The sequence below is a fragment of the Crotalus tigris genome, unplaced genomic scaffold, assembly GCF_016545835.1.
Source record: "Crotalus tigris isolate CLP2741 ecotype Arizona unplaced genomic scaffold, ASM1654583v1 scf7180000017735.2152567, whole genome shotgun sequence".
Classification (NCBI taxonomy): Eukaryota; Metazoa; Chordata; class Lepidosauria; order Squamata; family Viperidae; genus Crotalus; species Crotalus tigris.
Window position 1 is genome coordinate 1,588,493 of NW_024096601.1, and position 27,071 is coordinate 1,615,563.

Below are 27,071 nucleotides of genomic sequence, written 5' to 3' on the forward strand. Positions count from 1 at the left end.
AGGAAGTAAATAACTTTGTGGCATACAATATTTAGCAAGGAATTTGCCTTGCTAGAGCTGCAGATGGACTGACTGGTTTTGTATGGCTTCAAAGCAAAACTTTGTAACTTATGCTGAAATAATCTGTGTCCACTCGCAATAGTTGAAGGCAACATCTTCTGAACACATGTCAGAAATAAGAAATTGGAAATAATTGGCTAGGGAACCATTAGTACCTTCTACTAATGAGAATCAGGTTTGTTTCTCATATGACATTTCTCTTACCAAAATTCTTGTTAAGAGAACACAGCTACAAAACATGAATGCCATGTTACTAGTTGGACCTACACCAAGAAATTTGGGTCAGTTACAGTTTCCCAGCAAATGCTCACAACAAAACAACTACTTTGTGTACATATTTAGAGAAAGTGCACATGAATATTTATGCTGATGTGAAAGTAGTGCAAAGCCCTTATTCTTGATTTTTGAGCCCATAGACCCCTCTGCTACAAAGATTTTCTGTAACAATGGTTTCTTAAACATGACTGCCAAACAACACATGCTTGTAAGAAGTGAAACTTATTAAAAAGAACACCAGATGTTCATGCAAGAACGTATTTACTCTGTTTCCAAATTAACAGCTGCTAGACTTTATTACATACAATTTATAAGCATACTCGCGAAATTTGTATTCTATGAAGTTTATGGAAATGCCAGAGATTTATTTGAAACATTCTCTTTTGTGTAAATGTTTACATATTCTAACCATACAATGCAATGGAATTTCTGTGCATCCTGTGTGATCCTCTCCAAGTGCCAATTTTTAAAACAACTACATTTGTTTCAAACTAGATTTCAACTTTGAAAAGAAAAAAAAAACACTGCTTACCAATTTGCTTACATAGGAGAAAGTACAGTTTAAATCTTAACCGTCTTAAATCATTGACAAAAATTAGTTTCTGAATTTTCTCCCCCATTCATCTAATAAAAATATTTGTCTATATGGGGCTACAAATTGACTTTTTATAGAGTACAAGTGGAGTTTTCTAGAAAACCTGAGAAAGGATATAGCTATACTCAAGTTCACAATAGCCAGCAAACTTTCTAGGAAACAATAAACAAACAGTTGGTACAAACAAATTAAACAAACAATTGGCTGTTCTAACAGTAATAAACAATAAATTTAAACCAAATAACATCCTAATGAATTAAATCTAACATCACTATTCTACAGCTTGAAACATCCTCTGCACATTGTACTTCTCAACAACGACACTCAAAAATCACCCTGAATATTTATGATCTTATATTTTTATACTTTATAACATGTTTTTCCTTTTTCTTATGCCAAAATCTTTGGAATCTTTTTAATGTATGTTTTAAAGATTGTTTTGACTATTTCTTAAAGTAGCAGACTGGAAGATAGAAATTGCTCAAAAAAATATAGCATCTAGAAAGAATCCAAGAAAGACGGCCACTTTGGAGACCAGAATGCAATATTCGTTTGTTAAATTGATACGCTCCCCATCTCGCTTGATACGTACCCGTTTTTTTCTCAATGTACTTCTGACCAGCAGCTCTAAAGGCAACCACAGCTCTGAAGAACGCTCTGAGGACAGCCCAGCGAAACACAGAAACGGGATCGATCCCTATCATTCCACAGATAAAGGCACTTTTGCTGCTCCGTAGGAGAGCAACAATGTCAGGTCGCATATGATCTGTATTTTTTTCCCGGAAGTCCTGACGAGAAAGAAGAAGAGAAGCAGAGCTTAGCACGGTCTTATTATTTTCCTTAACTATTTTAAATAGTATTTTCAGAACTTTTTTTTTTTTTACTTCTTAGTCCAGGGGTAGGCAACCTTGGCTCTTTTATGACTCGTGGACTTCAACTCCCAGAATTCCTGAGCCAGCCATGCTGAGGGGAAAGGGAGAGGTTTCCAAGCTAAGCCATGCTGGCTCAGGAATTCTGGGAGTTGAAATCCACGAGTCATAAAGCGGCCTAGGCCTAGGCCAGAGATAGGCAACCTTGGCTCTTTTATGACTCGTGGACTTCAACTCCCAGAATTCCTGAGCCAGCCATGCTGAGGAGGAAGGGAGAGGTTTCCAAGCTGAGCCATGCTGGCTCAGGAATTCTGGGAGTTGAAATCCACGAGTCATAAAGCGGCCTAGGCCTAGGCCAGAGATAGGCAACCTTGGCTCTTTTATGACTCGTGGACTTCAACTCCCAGAATTCCTGAGCCAGCCATGCTGAGGAGGAAGGGAGAGGTTTCCAAGCTGAGCCATGCTGGCTCAGGAATTCTGGGAGTTGAAATCCACGAGTCATAAAAGAGCCAAGGTTGCCTACCTCTGTCTTAGTCTATCGTACTATCTTGGACTGTCCCACAAGTCTCCCACTGGAATTGTTCAAATACTAAGCTCTTCTGATCTTGCCTGATTTTTTTTAAACAATCTTAGAACTGTAAGAGGTAATTCAGGTCACTGAATTAAATCTTCTGCTTTGTTCTGAAATCTACTTTAAAGTTTCCCAACAGATACCTCTTCAACCTCTGCTTGAACATACCCGATGAAGAGTGGCCTCAAACGGCAAAAGAGGCAGCATTTAAATTTAATAAATAAATAACAAAAATGAAGGAGATCATCACTTTTCTTAAGCGGTGACTCTCAAGATCTAAACTCATTCAAGATCAGGAGTGTTCTCTCAGTATGTCCCTATCAAGCTCCCGTGTCTTCAACCAACTCTTATAATTGTTTATTGAGGATAATTAGCTCAGTGGTCAAATCCAAACTATGCAGGAAAAAGGTTCAGATTCTGACATGTCCAGATTGGAAAGCTCTTGCTATTGCAGATAGGCTCAACTAAGACCCTAGATCAGTGATGGCAAACCTTTTAGAGACCGAGTGCCCAAACTACAACCCCAAACCCACTTATGCATCGTCGGGTGCCATGTGGGTGTGGCCCATTGGCTGGGCGTGGCTGCAGTGGTAACGGCAGACTGGGTGGGACTAAAAAGTTCAATCAATCAATTCCAACTTTGCAAGATCTTTTTTTTTCCCGCGAGAAGTTGAAATTGACTCATTGAACCTTTTTTTTTTTATATACATGGCGGAGGCCTAAAGTGAAAAAGTTTTATAAAACCCAGCTGAAGGCCTAGGAGTGGGGCGACGGTGCGCGTGCCCACAGAGAGGGCTCTGAGTGCCGCCTCTGGCACCCGTGCCATAGGTTCGTCACTACTGCCCTAGATTTTCTAGCCGTACCTTCCCATTCTAATATGGAGCAGTCTCCTTCAAACCAAAAACAAGGACAAGCAATCAAATATAATGTTAAATAGGAAATAAATCAGGGCAAGGTTTCTCAGCCTTGGTCACTTTAAGATGCGTGTACTTCAAATTCTGGAAGTTGAATTCTCCAACCAGGCTGGGGAATTCTGAGAGTTGAAGTTCTCATTTCTTAAACTGACCAAGGTTGAGAAACATTGAAGCAGAAGAAAGACAACAAGTGATATTGAATAAAATGTATTTTATATGTTTCATAAGGCCAGGTGGTATAGAAAGACAGAACAAATACAAATTGAAAACTTGTAATAATTAAAACAATGTTTCTATCATCCAAGTGCTAAACTAGCACTTTTTGGATCAGTATGGACATCTCTAGGCATTATTGTGATTTTTAGGTGTTAACCAAAGGGATTAATATATATTTTAAAATAAATTGTTAGTAGAGATGAAGTTACAGACCTTCACGCCATATTTAACTTTCCCGGCATAGTGTTTTATGATAAAGGCAGGTTCCATTACAGCAGGAAATTCTATGTAGAGATTTCCTTCATGCTGACGCTTAAACTTGTCTAGTAACGTCTGATTGGTTGCTTGTGGGAAACTGAAATAAAAGAGGAACATTAATGTTTTTCACTGATACATAATCCAAATCATAACTATTATAAAAATAGGAACTATTATAAAAAAAAACTTCTGAAAGTTCAAATTTCAATTACTCTATTCAGGTCCTAAATTAATTAGTATTTTGGAAAAATATGATTTACAACACTACACTAAATAATACTTTTTATAGAGAGTAAGATATCTTCATGAATTAAACTAATTTTGTTCCCAAATTTAATGAGAGAATATAATTTTTCGATGAAAAAACAGGAAAATGGTTCCAAGATAGCATCATTTCAGCCACTGCACAGTGGTCTTCTAATATCTTGGACCAACTTTATAGACATTTGTGTAAACTGGACACAATTTTATTATAAAGAAAAAAATCCCTGAGGCCTCTGTTAGCAAATAAAAAAAATAATTCGTTTATTCAAGCTATTTTATTTTTTTTTTACAATTGCAACATTGATTTTTAACTCAGTATTTTCCCTTGGGGGGCTCATTCCCCACTAGTCTACACCAGTGTTTCTCAATCTTGGCCATTTTAAAAAATGTGGACTTCATTTCCCAGAATTCCCCAGTCAGCATCTTAGAGTAGCCAAGGTTGAGAAACACTAGTCCATACACATAACTTCATAAATGTACCACCCTAGCTAGGCTGTGTTATTCAGGCCTCATTACAAATGTGACATATGGGGAAAAATTGCCACTGTTAGTTTCTTCTTTGATTCTAATCAAGGAAAAAGAGTCAAATCCAACAGGCCAATAATGTTTAAGTTTCATGGAAGGGCAGTGAATCGCTACTTATTTAATTACTCAATTTATGTTATTTTATGGGATTTTTTAAAAAATTTCCAGCACAAACATAGCCAGGCTATCCTTGGATGCTCTGTACTTTGAATCAGTGTAGAAAATGCCATTTCTATTTCACCTTGGCAATTATATATAGTTGGAAAAAATCCAGCTCAATAAGTTATAATTCTAGAAGCACACCAGTACCCAGAGTTGAAACTGTTTTAACTCTGGGTACTGCTCTGCTTCTAGAATTATGTTTGAAATGTTTGTCCCGGCTCTGAATTGTCCTATACCAGGGGTAGGCAACCTTGGCTCTTTTATGACTCGTGGACTTCAACTCCCAGAATTCCTAAGCCAGCATGGCTCAGCTTGGAAACCTCTCCCTTTCCCCTCAGCACAGCTGCCTCAGGAATTCTGGGAGTTGAAGTCCACAAGTCATAAAAGAGCCAAGGTTGCCTACCCCAGTCCTATACAGATAAACGAATGGTCCTGCTCTGACCCCATACAAGTAGTCTGATCAAATGAATCTGCCTATCTTACCATACAGATAGCTTTCAAACATGCAAACGTTTCTTATTTTATTTTCTCCTTTTATGCTGTGACTCACTTCCAACATCTAGCCTCTGATAACTACAAAGTTGGGAGGGAGAAGACTCACTTGCTTTCTTCATCCAGTAGATGGAGCAACCCTGTGGGCTTTTTACTGATGAGGTTTATACAGCCAGAGTTGTCGATGTAGTCTATGTTGTGCCAGCTGATGCCTTCCAGTCTGTATTCCTCCTGGTGTTTGGAGAAAAATAAATTAAGTCTACAATCCAAGCAACTGTAAAACAAACTAGTCATAGACATTTTGACCTCCAGGTCACATAAATTTGAATCTGGTATTGGAAGCCCCTCCCCGCCCCCCATATATATTCATGTACCTTCACATGTACTCTTTCCCTGCCTCTCCCATATTTCTATATAACTGCAGATTATAGGCTAATTGCTGCTCTTAGTTGACTAAAATGTAATTTAGTTCTGGTCGCTAATGGCCACAGAAACACATGAACATGGACAGGGGGCATGGCAACTTTAAGACCGGTGAATTTCAATTGTTGGCTAGGGAATTCTGGGAGTTGGAAGTCTACGAACTTAACGTTGGTGAGGTTGGACACCCCTGCATTAATCCATCTCTCATTGGCTAGCTCAGTGGTGGCGAACCTATGGCACGGGTGCCAGAAGCGGCACTCAGAGCCCTCTCTGTGGGTCAGTCCTAAGCCTTCAGCTGGGTTTTATAAAACCTTTTCACTTTAGACCTCCACTGCCGTGTGCAAAAAAAAAAAAAAAGGTTCAATCAATCAGTCAATTTCAACCTCTGGCGGGAAAAAAAATATTGCAAAGTTAGAATTGATTGATTGCACTTTTTAGTCCCACCCAGTCTGCCATTACCACGGCAGCCACGCCCAACCAATGGGCCACACCCACCCAATGGCCCACCCGGCACCCGACGATGGGTTTTGGGTTACAATTTGGGCACTCGGTCTCTAAAAGGTTCGCCATCACTGGGCTAGCTCATCGTGTGGCAGGAGTGAGAAACTCTTGGCTGCTCCAGATGTAGCCATGTGGTCTTTGGATTTCAAGCTGCCCGTCCATATTCTATGCAGGGAAAAATCAGGCCACCTGCTGTTAAGACTGAGCAAGCCTATATTTGAAGGGCAGTCAATGATATTTCTGTGGCATGTGCTATTGACTTTGAAGCCAAGCAGATGTGGAAAATACATTCTTGGACCGCTTATAGGAATTTTGGGAGGAGAGATATAATAATAATGTATTCGCCTTTCAAGATAGCCAGGAAATAGGAGTCTTGGAATGTACTTTAATGCAGTTGGGCTATTATAATATAATCCTGAAAGCCTATCACAGTCCCTCTTACTTCAAGCTTATGTCTAACACAATAAAGGTAGGCTTGTTTTAAATCTTTTTCTCACTGTTTCTTTTTTTTTCTCAGGACTCAAAGATCCTTTCTGCATTGGCTTGGCATTTTCCTCCTCTTTCTCTGAGTCAACCCAACATTCCCTCATATAATGGGAGACGTTTAATTATGCGGGCATCTTTTGGAAAACTAACTTGCCCAAGAATGCAAGGCCCCACAAGTCCCTCAGTAGTCTTGCTGACTGTTTCATTTTCCAAAGGGCTGAAGGAACAAAAGATATAGGATCTCTTAGGTTTAATCCTAACTGAGAAGAAGAGCTATTGAAAAGGGAAAAAGCGGTAGGAATGTTGAGATCAAGGGACTGTATCATCTTGAGGTCCAAGTTGTTACAGTAAAAGGAAGGGGAATATAGTTAAGTTACATTATGGGAAACAATCATACAAAAATAAAAATAGGTTTTTTTTTTCCAGGCTTACTTGCTCCAGTTTAAAGATATGCTGGTTAAAATAGTGCTGTAAACGTTCATTTGCAAAATTAATGCAAAATTGTTCAAAGCTATTACTTTCATAATCTTCAAAACCAAAAATATCAAGTACTCCAATGGACAAAGTCTGCAAGACAAAGAAAACAGACATTCTGCATTTAAGACTTGAACTTCCGGGGTCATGTAATTAAAAAAGTTGTTACGGTATTTGCAACCATTGTCAGTGCCTCCGTTGTTTGGAAAAGGTCGAAGATTCCAACCTAAGCTTTCCATCCATCGTACGGTAGCCCTATGTGGTTCTTTGAACCTCAGCACTGTAGACTATGTGCTTTAACTGATCTTGAAAGTAAGTGCAGGCCTAAATAAAATATATCACTAATTACCAGACCTCTCCCTCATCCCATATTATTTCTGGCATGAGGCCTTTTAGCCTACTTCTCAGAGAAACTGCAATTACCAGGAAGCATACTCCACTAGATAGGTGGTTAATAGCTAATAGGTGGAGGCCTTACTAATCCCAGGAACTATTTTCACCCAGAGTAAAATTTAAATAAAATGATAAATGCCATAGATATTTTCCAAGACAAGCTACTGTAGGACTTGTACTGAGCACAAAAATCATACACTACTATGAGGTTCAAAAGCTTTTAACATTTATTATTTAATTCCCAAACAATCACATTTCCAGGTTTTAAGGCTGAGCTCTTTGCTATTTCTAGTCTAGTCTTTGCTATTTCTAGTCTAGTCTTTTGGAACCAAATAAAATTCTTTAGATTTATTTTCTGAGTAATTAATTAGCACGGAGAGCACTTGCCTATAAAGTCGCCAAGAGTCAGACACAACTAAGTGGTTAAAACAACAACAAATTAATTTAGAACGTTTTTGCACATGTCCGTGCATTCGGCTGGAGAAAGAGAGGAGCTTTTTAAAAAGTGAGCTTCTTTGCCTTATAAAGGTACAAGCACATACTGGCGCAAAAGAATGTATATGAATTGAACACCAAAAAAAGGTAAAAGTTCTCATCATCTGCATGTAAGCTTTTAATGTAAAAATGTAGATATAATAGGGTAAAAAAAAATACTGCTAATTTGGTGCCACAGATTTTATTAAAGCTTTTTAAAAAAGAGAAAAGCAACTGGGTGGGAGGAGTGAAAAAACCTGAATGTTTTGCTATGCAATAAAAGCTTCTATAACAAGAAAATTAAACCAGCACATACTATATAGAATTCATTCTGCAAAGCAGCGGGTTTCTGTGGCATAGAGGTTCATTGGCATTATATAAGCAAGTTTTATATTAAGTCTGAACAATGATCTGTCCTAAATTTGAGCAGTTGGGATTTATTTGCCGTCTGCTAAGTGCCGAACATCGTAGTTATCTGCTTGGGGAGCATTGAGTGCATAACCCCAGCTGAATTGGTATAGGCAGAAAAACTCCGCATTAAACACTGAACGGTGAAAGAACATTGTGAGCTTACAGTCTTACGACATCTGAGAATAATTACTGCAATCTTTCAAATAAAACCGGAGAAAATGGAGGAATTAATCCTATGTCAATAATTCAAACCATGCTCAGCAAACAGTAATCACTGAGGCACAAAGTGATCTACATTATTTAGCCCAGGAAAAAACTGGGCTGGATTGGTGGCTTTATATCAGAACAGGCTTCCGTATGGAAGGCAGTTTTTCCCTTCCCATTAGGTCCCATCACTGCACCTAATGCTATAAAAGTTGTGTGTATACAAAAGGCAGTGTGTGAAATCCTTCCAGAATATGTAATGTATTATCAGACAGTTGCCCCAAGTGGACAGGTCATCCAGTTTTCGATCGCATGGTGTATTCGTGAAAACAATGCATAAGAAGGATCCTCTACGGGGGGGGGGGGGGAAGGAGGGGGATGATGGCCTCTTTATGACTTGTGGGCTTCAACTCCCAGAGTTCCTGAGCCAGCCATGAATTCTGGGAATTGAGGTCCACAAGTCATAAAAGGGCCATCGTTCCCCACCTCTGTTCTATGGGGATCAACAATTAGCTCTATGTCGGTGAGATTTTGCCACGGAGTGGATGGCAACTCAACTGTTAAGTGAGTAATTTTTAAATTGTAAGCTGCTTTTCTTTTTTTTAAGATGAAACAACTTACAAATAATAAACCACTCACAATTTAATCTCTGGTTTATTTTCAACCTTAACTTTCAGCTGTCAGGTCATTTACAGGTCATCTGTACTAGAAAGAGTACAGAGAAGAGCAACAAAGATGATTAGGGGACTGGAGGCTAAAACATATAAGGAACGGTTGCGAGAATTGGGTATGTCTAGTTTAACGAAGAGAAGGACAAGGGGGGACATGATAGCAGTATTCCAATATCTCAGGGGCTGCCATAAAGAAGAGGGAATTAAGCTATTTTCCAAAGCACCTGAAGGCAGGACAAGAAGCAAAGGGTGGAAACTAATCAAGGAGAGAAGCAACCTAGAACTAAGGAGAAACTTCCTGACAGTGAGAACAATTAATCAGTGGAACAGCCTGCCTCCAGAAGCAGTAAATGCTCCAACACTGGAAGTTTTTAAGAAGAGACTGGACAGCCATTTGTCCGAAATGGTGTAGGGTTTCCTGCCCGAGCAGGGGGTTGGACTAGATGACCTCCAAGGTCCCTTCCAACTTTACTACTATTACTAAACCTCTCCAAAAAGTAAGTGAGCTTATGTGTGATTATTTCTGTTTTATATTTTAAGGGGAAATGCTCAAATGGACCTTCTCTAAAAATGCTGCTTCTCTGTGACAGTGTGCTTAACCAGCCTGAAACCTAAGTCAGCTGAGTCAACTATAGACAGGACTTTCTTGAAAAAGACATACCTTGGTGCTTTCTTCCAAGTCCTTGGTATTCAAAAGTGCATGGTTAATTCGAAACACGATCCAATCAAACAGGGCGCTGTACAATGATTTGGCCATGGAATTCCGTACTGTTACAGCCTAGGAAATCAAAAGAAATTGTTGGAAATAAAGCCAAATACTAATTATATTGTTTTAACATCTATTTCCAGCCCTCCTGGATTACTGTCAATACGCATTTACAAAGATAATTTTACTTCTCCAAAATTTTCAAGGGAGCCAAGGCTGAGTTTTGCACTTCAGCTTCACAGTTCTATGACTATGCATGTATATTGCTGTAAGCCAGGGGTAAGCAACCTTGGCCCTTTTATGACTTGTGGACTTCAACTCCCAGAATTCCTGAGCCAGCCGTGTAGGGTTTCCTGCCTGAGCAGAGGGTTGGACTAGATGACCTCCAAGATCCCTTCCAACATCATTATCATCATCATCATTATTATTATTTTGGTTGAGGCTGGGAGGAGATGCACACCATTTATCCCTGAGCTAGGACCCACAAAAGAGAGGAGATATTTTATAAATTCTAAAGCAATGACTTAGGTCATCACAAGTGCAGTTTAGGGGGACTATTCCCTATTGTACCAACCAATCAATATCAGAAAAATATCTTCCTGGAAACTTGTCTGGAACATCTCAGGATAAGAGCTGTTAAGTGGTGTAGATCTGGATGCATGACTTATTCAACGAAGAGTTAAAATTCTGAAAGATCTGCATATCATTAGGTTCTCTGGCAGTGTTATTTATTTACTAAAAAGGCCTATGCCACTCAATTTCCATAAGCTCTGAGCCATTTACAAAAACTCAGTATAAGCATCATACAACAAGAACAAGAAATCCATGACTACCAGATGTTGCTGAACTACAATTCCAGCAATTTCAAGCAGAACATGTGTTTCACAAACATGAAAAAAGACACAAGCAGAAGGCAGTAATTAAAGCAGGGGAAATAAAGCACTACTTCGTTGTTTGCTTCTATCTAGTTCAACTGTAATTCCATCCGGTTCAATCAAAGGCTTATTTGCCTATTTCTACTACATCTTTTAGCTCACAATAATCAAATGTCATTTGTATTACAGTATCAAATTATGTGTCAGAATGTCACATGATGATTTAATTAACATTACTGTTCTATTTCTGATGACGAGATGTTATTAAAAGAGGTTGACTTTATGCTATGACTGACATGACTCTTCAACATACTAGAGGAAAATTAACATATTGAACTTAAGGCCTGTTCAGTTTAAGGCCATTCTTGGAACACTGCAAAATAAAATAATGCAGCTTAATCACATGATTTAAATATTTAGGTTTAATCAGGTCGAGGGCTTGGCTATTTATTGGACAGATTATCAATCTTTTCCTGCAAGAATATGGAGCCATTTCTAAAAAACAAAACAAAAACATGATCTCATGAAATTTTCCACGTTTCAGATGATGCTATACGTACCTCTGCCAGTTTGTATGGCAATACAAGTTTTTCTCCTACAGTCACTGTTTTCCTTGTAATCAGTGCTTCAAGCAACATTTCTTCTTTCACCTAGAAAAAGTCGTAATTTTATAATCATACTAGCTTTCAAGTTTTGAAAATAAGTAATTTTTTAATAAGGACTTTGAGGATTACCCGTACAGTTTCACTATCAGGAGGCCTTTACACAACATGATGTTCTATAGTTACTCGTGAATACTACCCTGTGTATTAAAAGCTCCTATTTTTTAATCAATGGTGCTAATGACCTTCATGAAACTCAAATACTTTGGCCACCTAACGAGAAGGAAGGACTCACTGGAGAAGAGCCTAATGCTGGGAAAGATGGAGGGCAATAGAAGAAGGGGACGACAGAGAATGAGGTGGATGGATGGAGTCACTGAAGCAGCAGGCGTGAGCTTAAATGGACTCCAGAAGATGGTAGAGGACAGGAAGGGTCCATGGGGTCGCGATGGGTCGGACACGACTTCGCAATTAACAACAACAACAAAATGACCTTCATGAATTTAGAAATGGCACATCTTAAGTGAGACTAGAGGAAGAAACAGTGTGGTGTGCTTTCTGCACACTCTTACATAAAGCCATGTCTAACAATTTCATCTGCTCAGGAGGAAACTGATGGAGGCAGAGAGCTAACTTGTGAACAGCAGAAAAAAACGGTAGTGCCACAAACAAGACAACAGCTGTTCTAGAGACAACATTGGGGCCAAGTTGTCAGCAATGCTAATGGAATCCACTGGCACCTATCAGACCCACCGGAGCGACTTTGCCTCTTCAAAAGGCACAAGCTTTCAGATAGGTGGGCCACCCCCAAAACAGAAAAAACAGCTGTCTCTTGCTATGGAACTACTGGTACATATTAAAAAAAAAATACACTTAAATCTGTGGCAGAAAAAATTGAGCAGACTGTATATTTCGAGAGGTGAAACTCCCTTGTGAGTTATGATTCAGCGAAAGGATTTCATTCCAGTTGGACACAAATTCGCATTCCTCTAACACTGTATCTGTAAAAAGACAGCATTTATTAAACACTGCTTTCCTACAACACTCTCTGGCTAGTAAAATAAAATGCAAAATAGCAGTCTCAAGGAATCCTTGGCCCGCCTCTCATTATTGCAGTTTTGTTCCAGTTTCAAGCTGGCTCAGATTAGAAGATTTTGTGAACCTCCGACCTTGAGTTCTTTTTCAAAAAAGCAACTATGAACACACAGTACTTTAAATGATTGCATATTTTACAGCAAAGATACATTTTTTTTAGCTAGCTCAAGCCATGAATATCTTAATAAGCCATCTGTAGTAAAAGACTTCAGTGACAAAGAAGATGCTATAAAGTTAGTTCTAGATCAACCAATTAACTGGGATGCCAGATGACGGGGAAAGATTTCTGATTTTAAACAAGCCCTTTAAATAACACTGAAATAGATAGCCATCACATGAGATGTGTTTTGCAAATTTCTGCTTATTAAAAGTTGTTCCAATAATTTCAGTGAAAAGTCCTATTAAGTAAACGTGGATAAATTGGAGATATTATTTTATGGAGTAGCATTTAACCTCACTTATCTTATTCCAGAAACTAATATACTTCACATTTATCTTCATGTATTATGTAGAAATGGAAGAATACGGAGGAGAAGAGAAAGTGGAAGGCTTATGTCCAAATGTGATATCTTACCTCAAGTAACTCTGAGACGATAGGCAAAACTTCTGGATTACAGATATCTATGGAATCATCTCGGTAGGTTTTCTTCTTGTAACGGATGTTACCCAAGTGTAGTATTGCTGACAGAAGGGAAAATATCCTAAGGGTGCAAAACAAAAACAATAAATGAAAGAAACTAAATTAAACTAAGTTCACCAAAAATGTTGTTACATGAAGTGGCTGTTTGTGGTATATTTAAGGTGGAATATGTATGTTTCCTTAAATCACATATAAACATACTGCATCCAGTTTTGGTCACCATGATGTAAAAAAAGATGCCGAGACTCTAGAAAGAGTACAGAGAAGAGCAACAAAGATGATTAGAAGTCTGGAGGCTAAAACATATAAGGAACGGCTGCTGGAACTGGGTATGTCTAGTTTAATGAAGAGAAGGACGAGGGGGGACAGGATAGCAGCGTTCCAATATCTCAGGGGCTGCCACAAAGAAGAGGGAGTCAAGCTATTCTCCAAAGTGCCTGAAGGCAGGACAAGAAGCAACAGATGGAAACTCATCAAGGAGAGAAGCAAGCTAGAACTAAGGAGAAACTTCCTGACAGTCAGAACAATTAACTAGTGGAACAACCTGCCTCTAGAAATGGTGAATGCTCCAACACTGGAAGTTTTTAAGAAGAGACTGGATTTGTCTGAAATGGTACAGGGTTTCCTGCCTGAGCAGGGAGTTGGACTAATGACCTCAAAGGTTCCTTCCAACATTATTATTATTATTATTATTATTATTATTATGGATCATCGCACAGTCAGCCAGATGTTCAGACTGGATTTGGCATTTTGTCTACCTATCGAGTCCTTACCCAGGACCTGGGATAGGCAGATGTGGATGTTTGATGGTATTACAGATATCGTCGCAGGATGAAAGCAGTTCCTAATAAGGCTGCCTTTTGCAATTGACTAATAGCGAATTTGTCAATGCCAATGGTGTTCAAGTGGTGCTCCAGTTGTTTTGGGATTGCACCCAAGGAGCCTATGACTATTGGTACTACCCTTTCTTGCTTTTGCCACAGTCTTTCTATTTCTATTTGTAGGTCTTTGTATTTTGTTATCTTCTCCAGTTCTTTCTCTTCTATTCTGCTGTCTCCAGGCACTGCCACGTCCACTATCCAGACTTTTTTTGTCTTTCTTATCGACAATTGTTAAGTCTGGGGTGTTATGTTGCAGGTGCTTGTCTGTTTGAATTCTGAAGTTCCAGAGCAGTTTAATTTTATCATTTTCTATGACTTTCTCTATTTTATGATCCCACCAGTTTTTGCTTACAGGCAAATGATATTTTTTGCAGATCTTCCAATGCACCATTGTTGCTACTTTGTCATGCCGTAGCAATTATTATTATTATTATTATATTGGATAAATACATATGCAAGGCAGATTTTCCTGCTTTTCCATAATTTGGGAATAATTAGAAAATGGCATCCATGATTTAATGGGGTAAAAATGATTAATATTTTTTACTAACAGACACAATGTCAGGCACAGTAATTCTTAAAAGATCAACTCACAATCAACTTCTAAAGAGAAATAACTTACTGCCTGCGGGTTTTTGGGAGAAACCCCACCATCTCCATAGCCAGCTGCAAGCGTTCAAAATCGTGCTTCAAGTCTTCACCTTCAACAGAGAAGCAATCCTAGCGCGTCCAATACAAGGAACAATTATTGGGGGGAAAAAGCAGGCATCCCAAAGTTATAAAAATATGAACAATGCAATATAAACGTCAATCTGCACAACATAGGATAATCTGTACACGACTGGATGGTGAGCAGATTTGGGATTAGAATAATCCTCCAAGGGTATTGAAGTCCATTCTCCATACCAGGCTTCGCAATTGTCGTGTAACATAAGAAAGAAATTTAGTTCTAAATAAGTAGTGGAGGAATTGCCAGCTGAATAAAGGATTCCTAAGATAACTTTAGGGAAAACACATGCTGGGACAGGACCACTTCTGAAAGGAGGAGGAGATCTAAAAGAAGAAAAAGAAAAACTCGGGCTTCTTCCTAGGTGCCTTCCAACTTGATAAGAATTACTGTGTTCAGTTTGTCCACATGGAACAATAAACACAGTTCGTACATAGGCTAAGTCAGGGGTGTCAAACTCAATTTCATTGAGGGCCGCATCAGCATTGCGGTTACCCTTGGGGAGGGCGGGTGGGTGTGGCTAAGGTGGGTGTGGCCTATTGGGTGAGTGTGGATGGAGTGGGTGTGGCCTACTGGGTGGGCACGGCCAGCTCTACATTGTTCGCGTCAAGGGTGCCTGTGGGGGCCTGGGCAGGAGTGGGACAGATCTGAGGGTCTCTAGCAGAAGGGGATGGGACCGGGACAAGCACCAAGGCATGGTCCATTTCTTCATTCCTCACAAAGGGTGACACCTCCCCAGTATGCACCCAGGGGGTGCGGCCGACGCGGCAGGGGCTGGTTCCTCGCTGTTTCCAGGCGGCCTTGTGGAGCTAAGACTGAATGCGTTTCAGCATAGATGGCCACATTGTACATTGGCTCCTGGCCGGCCTGGGCCAGGGCCAAGGCAGCGGGGGCCGTTCCCTCACTGTTTCCAGAATGGCTTCGCGGGCCGCATCCGGTCCCTGGGCCTTGTGTTTGACATGTCTGGGCTAAGTGCTCTGTAGTAAAAAACCAAGGGAGAAGACAATCTCTAAATATCCTTTGCCTTTCAACTGTCTTGTGAATTATGCAAGATGTTTGTCCTTGGGATTATACAGTCTGGATTTACCAATCACTGCAAAGCTTCAACCTATAGAGTTACAGGCAGCATACTTTACAGTATTTTTAATCATTTGAGAGTAGACATTATATTATATAACCTCTAATTCAACGGAGTGGGCTTGAACATCAACAGTTATTTGAAGAATCTGCAAAATGTTTTTTAAAACAAAGCTGAACTATTTCAGAGTCCATGCAACACTCAAACCTCCACCCTAGCACTGCATTCCATTTTCAAAAATAAAATTACGTGTAAGTATCAGAGAGAATTTCTATTTATATTATTTATACCTTTCAACTCAGAATTAATAGATACATGGAGCTAACTGGGGCATGAGGTAAGAGAGCTTCATTCTATTCTCTGCTGTTTCTCAAGACAGCGTTTTAACTCGACATGTTTAATTCATTGGTGATGTTGCTGTATGAACACTGGGACAGATTTATTTGGTTTTATAAAATCTGTTCTGTGAGCTTTGGTAAAACTATTGCAGAAGACCGCAAAAGATTGAACTTTTATTTAGAAAGAGGGTCTGAGTACAGGAGTCCCTATTTTATCTGGCAAGGATGTAAATCAAATTGATATTCGAGGAGAAAAGGAACAAAGAGGTCACCAAGAGCAAAAAGAAATCATGAATAAAATACAGAGCAAAGTTGGTAACTAAATCCTGGAGCAATAGGTAGACAGAACAGGTAGAAGAGAAAAGATGAGAACTACAGTCTGGAACAGTGGTTCTCAACCTTTTTAATGCTGCGACCCCCAACCGGTCGTAAGTCAAGGACTACTCAACCGGTCGTAAGTCGAGGACTACTCAACTGGTGCAGCACCGTTTGCAGAATGGGACTTTTGGTGGGCTCAGCAGGCAGAGACAGCCTGGACAATTCCTATTGGCTTTTGAAAGCCAATAGAATTAGACTCTATTCAAGAGAGTCTATTCTATTGGCTTTCAAAAGCCAATAGAATAAAAGGGAGGAGCACAGCTAAGGAAAAGGGGGAAAAAAATGGCGGACTGCGTTGTTTGGCGACCCCCGTGAAATGGTCGTTCGACCCCAAACGGGGTCCCGACCCACAGGTTGAGAACCGCTGGTCTAGAATACAAAGCAGGCAAAAACTTTGTATTTTAATAGAAAAACTCAATAAGGTCAAGGATAAGAAGAGCATTTACTACTACCACTCTGCTGATTAAAACTTTAAGAGTAGCCATTTTAATTTCCAGGAACCCCAAGTTTGAGAGACAGAAAAAAGTTTTCTAAGGCTTCAGCAATGTAGGTCAGACCTATTCCAATATCACTCTGCTTAATTGAGCAATATTCACTATCAGCTAGCAGAAAAAATAATTTCACACATTTAGTTTCCCATAATAAATCCAACTCAGTCCCAGAGAGTCGAGCTAATTGAAAACTTTGCAGTGAACCATTTGCTTCTGCTGATTTAAAAACAAGTATTTTATTGAGCCATCTAGCACTAGTTTAAAAGGAATAAAATGGTAATGGAAAAATAATTCTCAATGAAAATGAAATGAAACATTATTTCATTACGTCTTATTTGTAAACAAGTTAGAATTGTTGACATGCAATTAGACTAAACATGCTTTTGGAAATAAAATGAGAATTATAAAAATATTAAAAGATCAGAGCACAGTTAATGCAAATTAAAAGGAATTAAAACCATTCTCCAGTAACTTAAATCATTTTTTCCTTTCACTTTGCTTACAACTTGGAGAGGCCTCTAGGAGTTGTTTCCAAGGCTATTATTACTTTTTAAAGTATTGAGTTATAATTCTATGCTGGCCATCCACATCCACTATTATGAGTGACAGTCATACAAATTGATTTCATGCATAAATGAAATAAAATATAATCCTGGACCTAAAATTAAATACATTTCACTGTATAAGGGAACTCTATTCTACTGAAGTATCTATAGCTGCATTTACATCATAATTAGGATTTTCTAAGCCACAATTAACTGAAGATAGTGCCAAAGTGATCTGGTTTACTCATCAGGATCGGACATAATGGATGGATTTGCACATCCTGCTAAACCAAGAACAAAACAAAACAAAACTTAGGTGAACCAGGTCACTGAAATCAGATAAGGTTCAAGAAGTATCATGGATTTTAAAATCAATGCATTTCTCGCTAGAGAATATATCAAATATTATCTTGAAAAATTATTCTGGACAAAGCTTATTGGTCTGTATTTTGAAAAACAGAACCAAGGAAAATGTTATAATCAATTCTATTTGCCCCATCCTAGGGCATGATAAGAATACCATCCTATTTTTTTAAAAAAAAATAACTACACAAAACTGACCTCCCAAAACTACTTAAGAGATGTTGAGGCCAACAGCTGTTAATTAAAAAGTAACTGATTCTGCATTTGCTTTGCATCTGTCACCAGTAACCCAGAATGGATGGATGGATGGACTTATACTGACCGGCTCAGAGTCATAGTAATAGTCATCCCAGCTCTGTTTAGGGGATCTCTTTGTCATCTGAAAGCAAGGCAGATTGGGTAAGTAGCATTGCAAATCCCACACAACAGTCTCTTTCTACTTGTCTTCTGTGTCTGTAAGCATTAAATGTCAGGCTTTCCCACTGCAGAAAGATTCACAACGTTCCTCTGTGTTACTGTACTGTTCACCTTGCTTTGAGAAAGCATACTCTACACAGTTTTATCATGTTACTGAAAAGTATTTTCATTTTATAATTAAGCTGGAGGATACTGTAGAATGCATTGGCATTTCTGCATCCTTTAAGAATGCTCCATCTTATATATTTTATTCCCCACCCAAACAATTATGTAAGGTAGATCACTATCTTTCCACCTTTTTAATGTAGCACTGGGGAAGTGGTAGATAAGTGTCTGATTGGGATGATGTACAAATATTTATTATTTATTTATTTATTTATGAGACTTATATACCGCTTTAAGTGCAAGCACTCTCTAAGCCAGTGGTTCTCAACCTGTGGGTCGGGACCCCATTTGGGGTCGAACGACCATTTCACGGGGGTCGCCAAACAAGGCTGTCCGCCATTTTTTCCCCCCTTTTCTTTGGCCACGCCCCTGGCACCCGGTGATGTATAAGTGGTTGGGGGTCACCACAACATGGGGAACTGTATTATGGAGTCGCAGCATTAGAAAGGTTGAGAACCACTGCTCTAAGCGGTGTACACCAGTAAGCAATGTATATATATATTTACATTGCCCCCAACCATCTGGGTCCTCATTTTACCTACCCCGGAAGGATGGAAGGCTGAGTCCACCTTGAGCCGGTGAGATTTGAACCGCTGACCTGCTGAACACAGTCAGCTAAAGTGGCCTGCACTACTGTACTCTAACTGCTACGCCACCTTGGCTATTGCAAAATAAGTAACTGAATAAGTTATTCCAAGACCAACCAGAGCCTTCTATGCGTTCTACCAAATTACCAGCACTGGCCTGATTAATTTCCAATATTAAAAGAACCTGCAATATTTAATGATTTTACAATCTGAATTAACATTAAGATTCCCATCTTGTTAAAAAGTAGTTTTTCAACAAAGATTCTCAAATATTTATTATTATGAAGTCATTTGGGTAAAACTGAAATCTAAAATTACAATTCATTTTGTAAAACTAATGATACAGAGTTTGGGTATAATTGATTGCCAGATTCTCTGGGCATCCATCCTAGGTATCTTTTAAAATAGGGAATCAAAACAAAACTTAAAAGTTCTATTTTTTAAAATTTACCTCTACCACTCCTTCAGTGATAATTCAATCACTATTAAGCTGCCTAGAGCTCTATTTATGATTTCTCTGCCTGTTTCCTACTGAACCAATGAGTACACAAACAGAGAGAGGAATCATTAACACTAATCTCACATTATCTTATACTGAAAAACCTGCTGTGTTTTGTACCATTTAGGTAGTGGAAGGAAAGTAATTTAGGATTCAGTCTTAAAAGTATTGTATTTAATTATGTTACATAATTCTAATGGGATAGCATTTTACCACCTTAACTGTTCTTTCCTCTCGTTTTTATCGCATTCAAAACCCTTGGGTACTCAAGAAAACAAGTTATATAAACGGTGTGAAATGTTAGTATAAGATGCAGTATCTCCATAATTTCAATTATTTACAGGCAGTTGGGATTATTTGTAAAGATATTAAAATGTCATGCTACCAAACAAAAGGATTAGGAAAACATGCAAGTGGTTTAAGGTGCAAATTGTGAAAATAAAATAACAAACTACTATTAGCTGTTAATATGAAAGTTGTTTGGAAAATTATATATTCTTTTGAAAAGCTCTGATCCAAAATCTTTTATTTACCTATAGTTCACTATTGAAACAATCAGTTGCTTATGTCATGAAATTTCTGAGTAGATGACATGGACAATTGTTTTAAAAGAGCATTGTGAGAATAGCCCATCACTCTGAAGTAAAACCCATGTACCCGAGGCAAAGCTGCGAGTCTATTCCCACCTGATTAAGGTAGTGATATTCATCAGGCTGTTTAAGGTGAAAAGCAGATTTTTCTTCTTCGCTTGCTCCCGCCAGCAGGTAATAAAATACATGGTAGTTCCTGATAACAAGTAAAAAAAAATGCATTGCAGTAAAAAATGAGTAATAGGATGGGCAACAGTGGGAAGTATACAAATTATTGGCGTATCAGGAAGAAACTAGAAAAAAGGGTGATGAATCAACAGCACAGAGTACTTTCTTTTGCTGGAACTCGTGGCTCAAAATGTAAAACCTAAATCTAGTACTAGCTCAGGGATGGCGAACCTTTTAGAGACCGAGTGCCCAAACTGCAACCCAAAACCCACTTATGCATCGTCGGGTGCTGGGTGGATGTAGCCCATTGGCTGGGCGTGGCCCATTGGCTGGGTGTGGCCCAATGGGTGGACGTGGCTGCGATGGTAACGGCAGACTGGGTGAGACTAAAAAGTTCAATCAATCAATTCCAACTTTGCAAGATCTTTTTTTTCCCCGCGAGAGGTTGAAATTGACTGATTGATTGAACCCCCTTTTTTTTTTTTGCACACGGCAGCGGAGGCCTCAAGCAAAAAGGTTTTATAAAACCCAGCTGACGGCCTAGGACTGGGGCAATGGCACACGTGCCCCCAGAGAGGGCTCTGAATGCCGCCTCTGGCACCCGTGCCATAGGTTCGCCACCACTGTACTAGCTAGTCCTTGCTTTTTTTAAATCCAAGGTTGTTCTTGACTTACAACAGTTTGCTTAGTGACCATTTGAAGTTACAACGGCACTGAAAAAAAGTGACTTGTGACAGTTTTTCACACTTATGACTGTTGCAGGGTCACGGGATCAAAATGATGAGGCTTGGCCACTGGTTCATATTTATGATGTCATCCCCTTTTGCGACCTTCTGACCAGCAAAGTCAATGGGAAAGCCAGTTTCACTTAACAACGGCAGCGATTCACTTAACAACGGGGGCAAGAAAGGTTGTAAAATGGGTCAAAAATTCACTTAGCAAATGTCTCACTTAGCAACCGGAATTTGGGGCTCAATTGCAGTCATTAAATCAAGGACCTCCTGTATACAAAAACAGAGCCCTAAACAATAAACTACCAAAAGGAAAAAAAGTGCTCCAGGATTCTTTACTGAAAGACGTACACACAGATGTGTTAAGCAGAGTCTTACTTCTTTCTGATTTGTAACATAAATCTGATTATCTTTTGGGGGGAGGCCGGTGTATCAATTTTTCAGTTTTCAACACGGTGGAAGATATATGCTGAAAATAACCCCTCCCCTACCCCCCCCCAGACAAAGTTCCATCTTACACAAATTGCTGGAGGGGGCATGGGGAGGAAATAACCCACTGTTCTTTTTCCTGTCTCCATGTAACAAGCAAGTACAATCTAAACTGGAGCGCAGGGCTAATAAACTACCGGGGCGCATGCTTTCCCTTTACTTCCTTGCACGCTGAAGGGTGTGCAATCCATTAAGAAGGACAATGTAATTTCTGAGCAAGAAACTGAACTGTTTGCGTGAGCAACTGCTCTTAACCTGCAATCCTTGCTTAGAAATTTCTGGAGATAGATTTCTAGGGGCCTAGGAATTTCATAGGACCCTATATTACTAGCTACTAATTACCAAGAAGATAAAAACAGGATTGTAACAACAAGCCCTCAAAGCTGGGACGTGAATTAGTCAGTAATAAGTATGCCATTCCATATTTTGGATGAGAACAATCTCTTCCAAAATGTGAAAGGCAGGCACAATTTATAACCCAATGAAATAATTATACTCTGAAATTCTAATAGTTGTTTTGATTTATCTTCCTTTATTTGTTCCAGTAGTTTATAGGTCTTATTTCATTCGTTACTCACCTTTCATTATGTTCCTGATAGACTAGTCTGGACTTTTCTAGTAGATACTTTTCAACATAAGCTCTAGAAGAAAAATAAATGGCAGAGCATTGTATGGGAAAAAAATGTTGTATGGGGAGGGGGGAGCCCTAATTCATACAAGGGATGAAATAATTCTGTACATAAGGGTAGCTGAATCCATCTTCTTCACTTTCTTTCTTGGTAGCATTTTCCATTTCCCCAAAGAAATATAAATATATAAATATAAATACTGCAAAATTTGGGCTTCATTTGAATTGTGCTGCAAAATATGGTGAATTGATGAGTCACTACATCATGGTGACGTAGTCTGCCCATATCAGTATTACAGTATTGCATCCATCCTGGAGCTATTCTAATTATTTAGATTTTAGATTAGACTCTTAATTTTTTAAAAGGTACGCTTTCTAAATGGTACCCAAGTAATGGAAATGATGGGCTATGATTTTTAACATAAATACCCAGAAGACATGAATGACAAAACTGAATGATATATCTCCTTTACCCCAACTTCGCTGACCAACCTGTGGCACTATCCATTGAATGGATGCCATCCAAGGTATTTAACGGATAAAAGAAAATGAAAAGCAATTTGCTAAGGCACTGTAAAAGCAGAAGTGTCTCGAAAGCCCAAAACAACCTTCAGTAACGGAGATAATTTTTTAACAGGTTTTTAATTTATCTAAGGGTTGCAAAACCATAGCAATATTCATGAATATTCTGTGTGAAACAAAAGGTCAGATGAATATAACTTCCTCAAGAGCCAAAATCAAGGTACTACTGCTATTCTTGGCATCTCAGTTGAACAACTAGGCCAAAACATTTATAGAAAAATACATGTCTTGATATCTTCTGACTGATTCACCTGGGGGCCCAATATTGTTCACATGTATTAATCCTAAATGTGACCGCAGGAAAAAAAAAAAAAACCAAGGTGTAGCCTTCAACAACGAAAACAGGATTTTTACATCCTGCTTGCTCTTCAAACTCCAGGAAGATAACAGACCACATAAAAACTGGAACTATCACAGTGTACTGGTCAGGCAAGCTATTAGTTTTGCTTCCTTGTTTTTGACGAGGAAAAGCAATCGATTTAAAGAAACTGAAGCAGAGAACAAAGGGGAAAAAATGTCTGGCTCTATTTCTTTATTCAGAAGAGTAGAATTTTTACCAAGCCAAAAATAGAATTGGAAGATTCTATCGAAATGGCTCAAAATATAGCACAATGATCAGACTGGCCTTTCAAAACCTGGAAATTTTGCAATCCCAAATATTTTACAAAGTAATATCACAGAATGAGTCCCACTGTTTCAGACGTTCTTCTGCTTTAATATACTTTAACTCCAAAAGATTGTCAGACAGCCATCAATTTTTGTGCTGGTCCTTCATATAATTGAACGTAATATTTTCTTCTACTTCCCATTTTGAAAACCTAGACTCAGGCTGCTAATTAATACTGCATTAGTGGGATCAACAGCTTATTTTCTGATCTGAAGGCATAGTGCCTTAATTTAGGGGCCCTTCACTTGCTTTCCTAACATTGTAACTGTCGTGAAAAAACCCGTTTGTTTTTCAGATTCAAATAGCTGTGAATGATGTGTACAGCCAAAGAATTCTAGAGAAAAATATCTAAGTGGAGAGTGGAGTTTCTTAATAATTTATTATATCAATCATTAAAAATACATATTTCAGAAATTTTTCCATTTCCCTTGTGATTAAACTGAAAAGTTGTAATGAAAAGAATGTAGGAAGTTACTTTCCTTAACAAAAGATACCTATATCAAGCCAATTATTTCTCCTACATGACATGCCCACATCTTTCCCAGACAAGCAGCTACAGCCCAGATTGACACAGGATGTTTTACATTCTAAGCATGCATATAAAACTACTAACAGCTGCACGCCATTCATGCCTAAAGCTCTTTAGTCACTGCTCATTGCTACTTACCCACGCACAGTGCCAGTCTCCTGATAATTTACTTGAATAAATTTGCCAAAGCGACTTGAATTGTTGTTGTGTGCTGTCTTGGCATTCCCAAAGGCCTGTCAAAATAAGAAAAGTAAGTGTCAAAGACCTACCAGAACAATTCACTGCAGAGGTAACACGGAGATGAGGAGCTGCCATTTCCTACGTGCATCATACTACCAGGAGCTGAGTTCAGTTCAAGGGCACAGCAACTGGCGAAGGCCAGCTGGGCTGAATGGAAGAGACACAGTTGCGTAGAGGCTAGAGAATACAGATAGTCCTCACTACAATTGAGCCCAAAGTTTCTGTTGCTAAGTGAGACAGTGGTTAAGTGAGTTTTGCCCCATTTTATGACCTTTTTTACCACAGTTGTTAAGTGAATCGCTGCAGTTGTTGTGAGTAACATGGTTGTTATAATAATAATAATAATAATAAAGTTGGAAGGGACCTTGGAGGTCATCTAGTCCAACTCCCTGCTCAGGCAGGAAACCCTATACCATTTCAGACAAATGGCTGTCCGGTCTCTTCTGAAAAACTTCCAGTGTTGGAGCATTCACGCTTCTGGAGGCGGATTGTTCCCCTGGTTAATTGTTCTAACTGTCAGGAAGTTTCTCCTTAGTTCTAGGCTGCTTCTCTTCTTGATGAGTTTCCATCCGTTGCTTCTTCTCCTGCCTTCAGGCGCTTTGGAGAACAGCTTGACTCCCTCTTCTTTGGGGCAGCCCCTGAGATATTGGAACACTGCTATCCTGTCCCCCCTCACCCTTCTCTTCATTAAACTAGACATACCCAATTCCAGCAACCGTTCCTTATATGTTTTAGCCTCCAGTCCCCTGATCATCATTGACTTTGTTTGTCAGAAGGTTATAAAGGGGGATCACATGACCACAGGATACTGCAACTGTCATAAATACGAGTCGGTTGCCATGCCTCTGAATTTTGATCACACGACCATGGAGATGCTGCAACAGTTGTTATGAAAAATGGTCTCTTTAATCAGTGCCATTGTAACTTTGAACGGTCACTGTTGTAAGTCAAGGTTTACCTGTAATCTGACCACAAGAAAAGAAATGAAACCTAGCTCTCCATTCTGAAACTAGGCCTCAATTGCTTTGAGATACAAACCAGGTCTAAAGCGAGCATCTGATGTGTGCTATACCCACGGGGACCTGGGATGAATCCTTGACTGTTATCGTGGCCCGGAAATCACAAACTGCGGCTGGCCCATCCTCAGAAAAGACCAGCTGAAGTCTTCCAAGCAGAGAAAGTCTGGACAGAATCATCACCAACCCAATAGCTTGGAGAGGGATAAGGCTGTGCAGACAAAGGAAAATGAATTTTATTCACAACCAAGGCCTCATACCCTGTTACCTATAGAACAGTGCCCCTGGCAATTTGCAAGGCCTCACTAACGGTGATGATTTGATGACGAATCATGATCAAATTCAATATCAAACTGAATTAGGCGTTCAAGAAATATCTAATTTAATTGGGTTAAAATAATATGCTTATTAATAGAAAGCATATATGTCTTCTCTTTCATTCCCCTATAAACATCTGCTTGGGGAAAAAAATAGCAAGTAGCAACAAGTTTGTCTTCAGAAATATATCCGACAAGCTTGGAACATAACATAACATAGCTTAGCTGGCTCAGGAATTCTGGGAGTTGAAGTCCACAAGTCATAAAAGAGCCAAGGTTGACTACCCCTGCTCTAGAGCATAAACACAGCTGTAGTCAACATTCCCAGCACTAAATCACTACATGGTTTGGATGTATACACTTCTTGGAATTTTACATGCTGTTGACCTTAATTTTATCATAACAGGCAGGCATCTGAGGGAATGTTATATGTATTAATTCTTATAATTTAGACAAAGCTAGTGCTTGAGGTATCTTAAGTTGATGTATGGGAATCACCATACATCAACTTAACATACCTCAAGCACTAGCTTTCCTTATAGTTTCTTGAACAGAAAGATTACATTCTCTTTCTGCAAAACCAGATCTTAATAATGTCCCCGACAGTTAAAAACACGGAATCTAATTTCAAAGGAATCTGGAAAAACCTAAGAGTTTTTGTGCTAAATTATCTTTGCCAGTAGGCAAGTTTGGAGAAAGCAGAAATATACAGATACTATTTTCTTAGCAATTCAGTATTTTTTTTTTACCAGGAAAGAGACATTTAGGATACTCTTTAGCCGAATTGCAGCTCATCAGGCAATATATGTCTACTGTTGTATCAACTTTGCTGTGGGAATCAGGTCAATGCTGGCTAAGAAAATTACATGCATTGACAGATCACTTGCAATTCCTAGGCATGCCTTCAGGTTTTCTATAATTATGAGAAAAAATATAGCTTGAGTTGAAAGACTAACAGGAGATTGTTTTAGGACAGGATTCTTCTAAATATTTACAAAGACTAAAAACCTTCCAAAGAAAATTAATCAAATTGCACCTTATACTTGTTACTGTTGTTATTCTTTTTGCTTTTACACTTAATAAAACAATGTGTCTGATTATCTGTTTACATTTAAAACTGATTAACTAAAATGAATGGCCGCTTGCTCCTTTTGTACAAGTTTTCTCTTGCCATTTCTTCAAATATTGCTGGTTACATACTATCTTGGTGTTCTTTAAGGTTAAAAAAAAAAAAAACCTATCTGTTTTGGTGCCAAAGAACAGATTTCAGTTATAGGCCCGAGTAATGCATTTTTCAAATGTGGTTTAAGGCATCAGGCTGAAACCGGGAGGAGGGAAATTCTAGTTTCACCTTAGGCGGTAAGCCAACTGGGTAACCTTGGGCCAGACATTCTCTCTCTGCCCTAGGAAGCAGGAAATAGCAAACTGTCTTCTGAAATCTTGCCAAGAAAACTATAGATACTAATGTAGGCATTGCCAGAAGTCAAC

General features: G+C 38.9%; 1 protein-coding gene across 11 annotated transcripts in view; it reads right to left on the reverse strand.

The window, feature by feature from the left end:
• Positions 1–27,071, reverse strand: part of MYO9A (myosin IXA) — a 100,241-nt gene that overhangs the window by 48,185 nt on the left and 24,985 nt on the right. For 9 of the 11 annotated variants that reach the window (XR_005556264.1, XM_039339569.1, XM_039339565.1 and 6 more), the window contains 12 exons: positions 24,149–24,243; positions 22,183–22,245; positions 20,313–20,412; positions 18,281–18,337; positions 14,661–14,758; positions 13,092–13,218; positions 11,381–11,470; positions 9,901–10,017; positions 7,045–7,179; positions 5,312–5,433; positions 3,715–3,856; positions 1,524–1,719 (listed from right to left, as the gene is read on the reverse strand). Coding sequence is in view for 10 of the 11 variants with exons in the window: in XM_039339569.1 (XP_039195503.1) it covers positions 1,524–1,719; positions 3,715–3,856; positions 5,312–5,433; positions 7,045–7,179; positions 9,901–10,017; positions 11,381–11,470; positions 13,092–13,218; positions 14,661–14,758; positions 18,281–18,337; positions 20,313–20,412; positions 22,183–22,245; positions 24,149–24,243 (1,342 nt within the window). In the remaining variant the exon portion in view is untranslated. The remainder of the gene's footprint in view (positions 1–1,523; positions 1,720–3,714; positions 3,857–5,311; positions 5,434–7,044; positions 7,180–9,900; positions 10,018–11,380; positions 11,471–13,091; positions 13,219–14,660; positions 14,759–18,280; positions 18,338–20,312; positions 20,413–22,182; positions 22,246–24,148; positions 24,244–27,071) is intronic. The other 2 variants (XM_039339567.1, XM_039339566.1) reach the window with 1 other exon arrangement.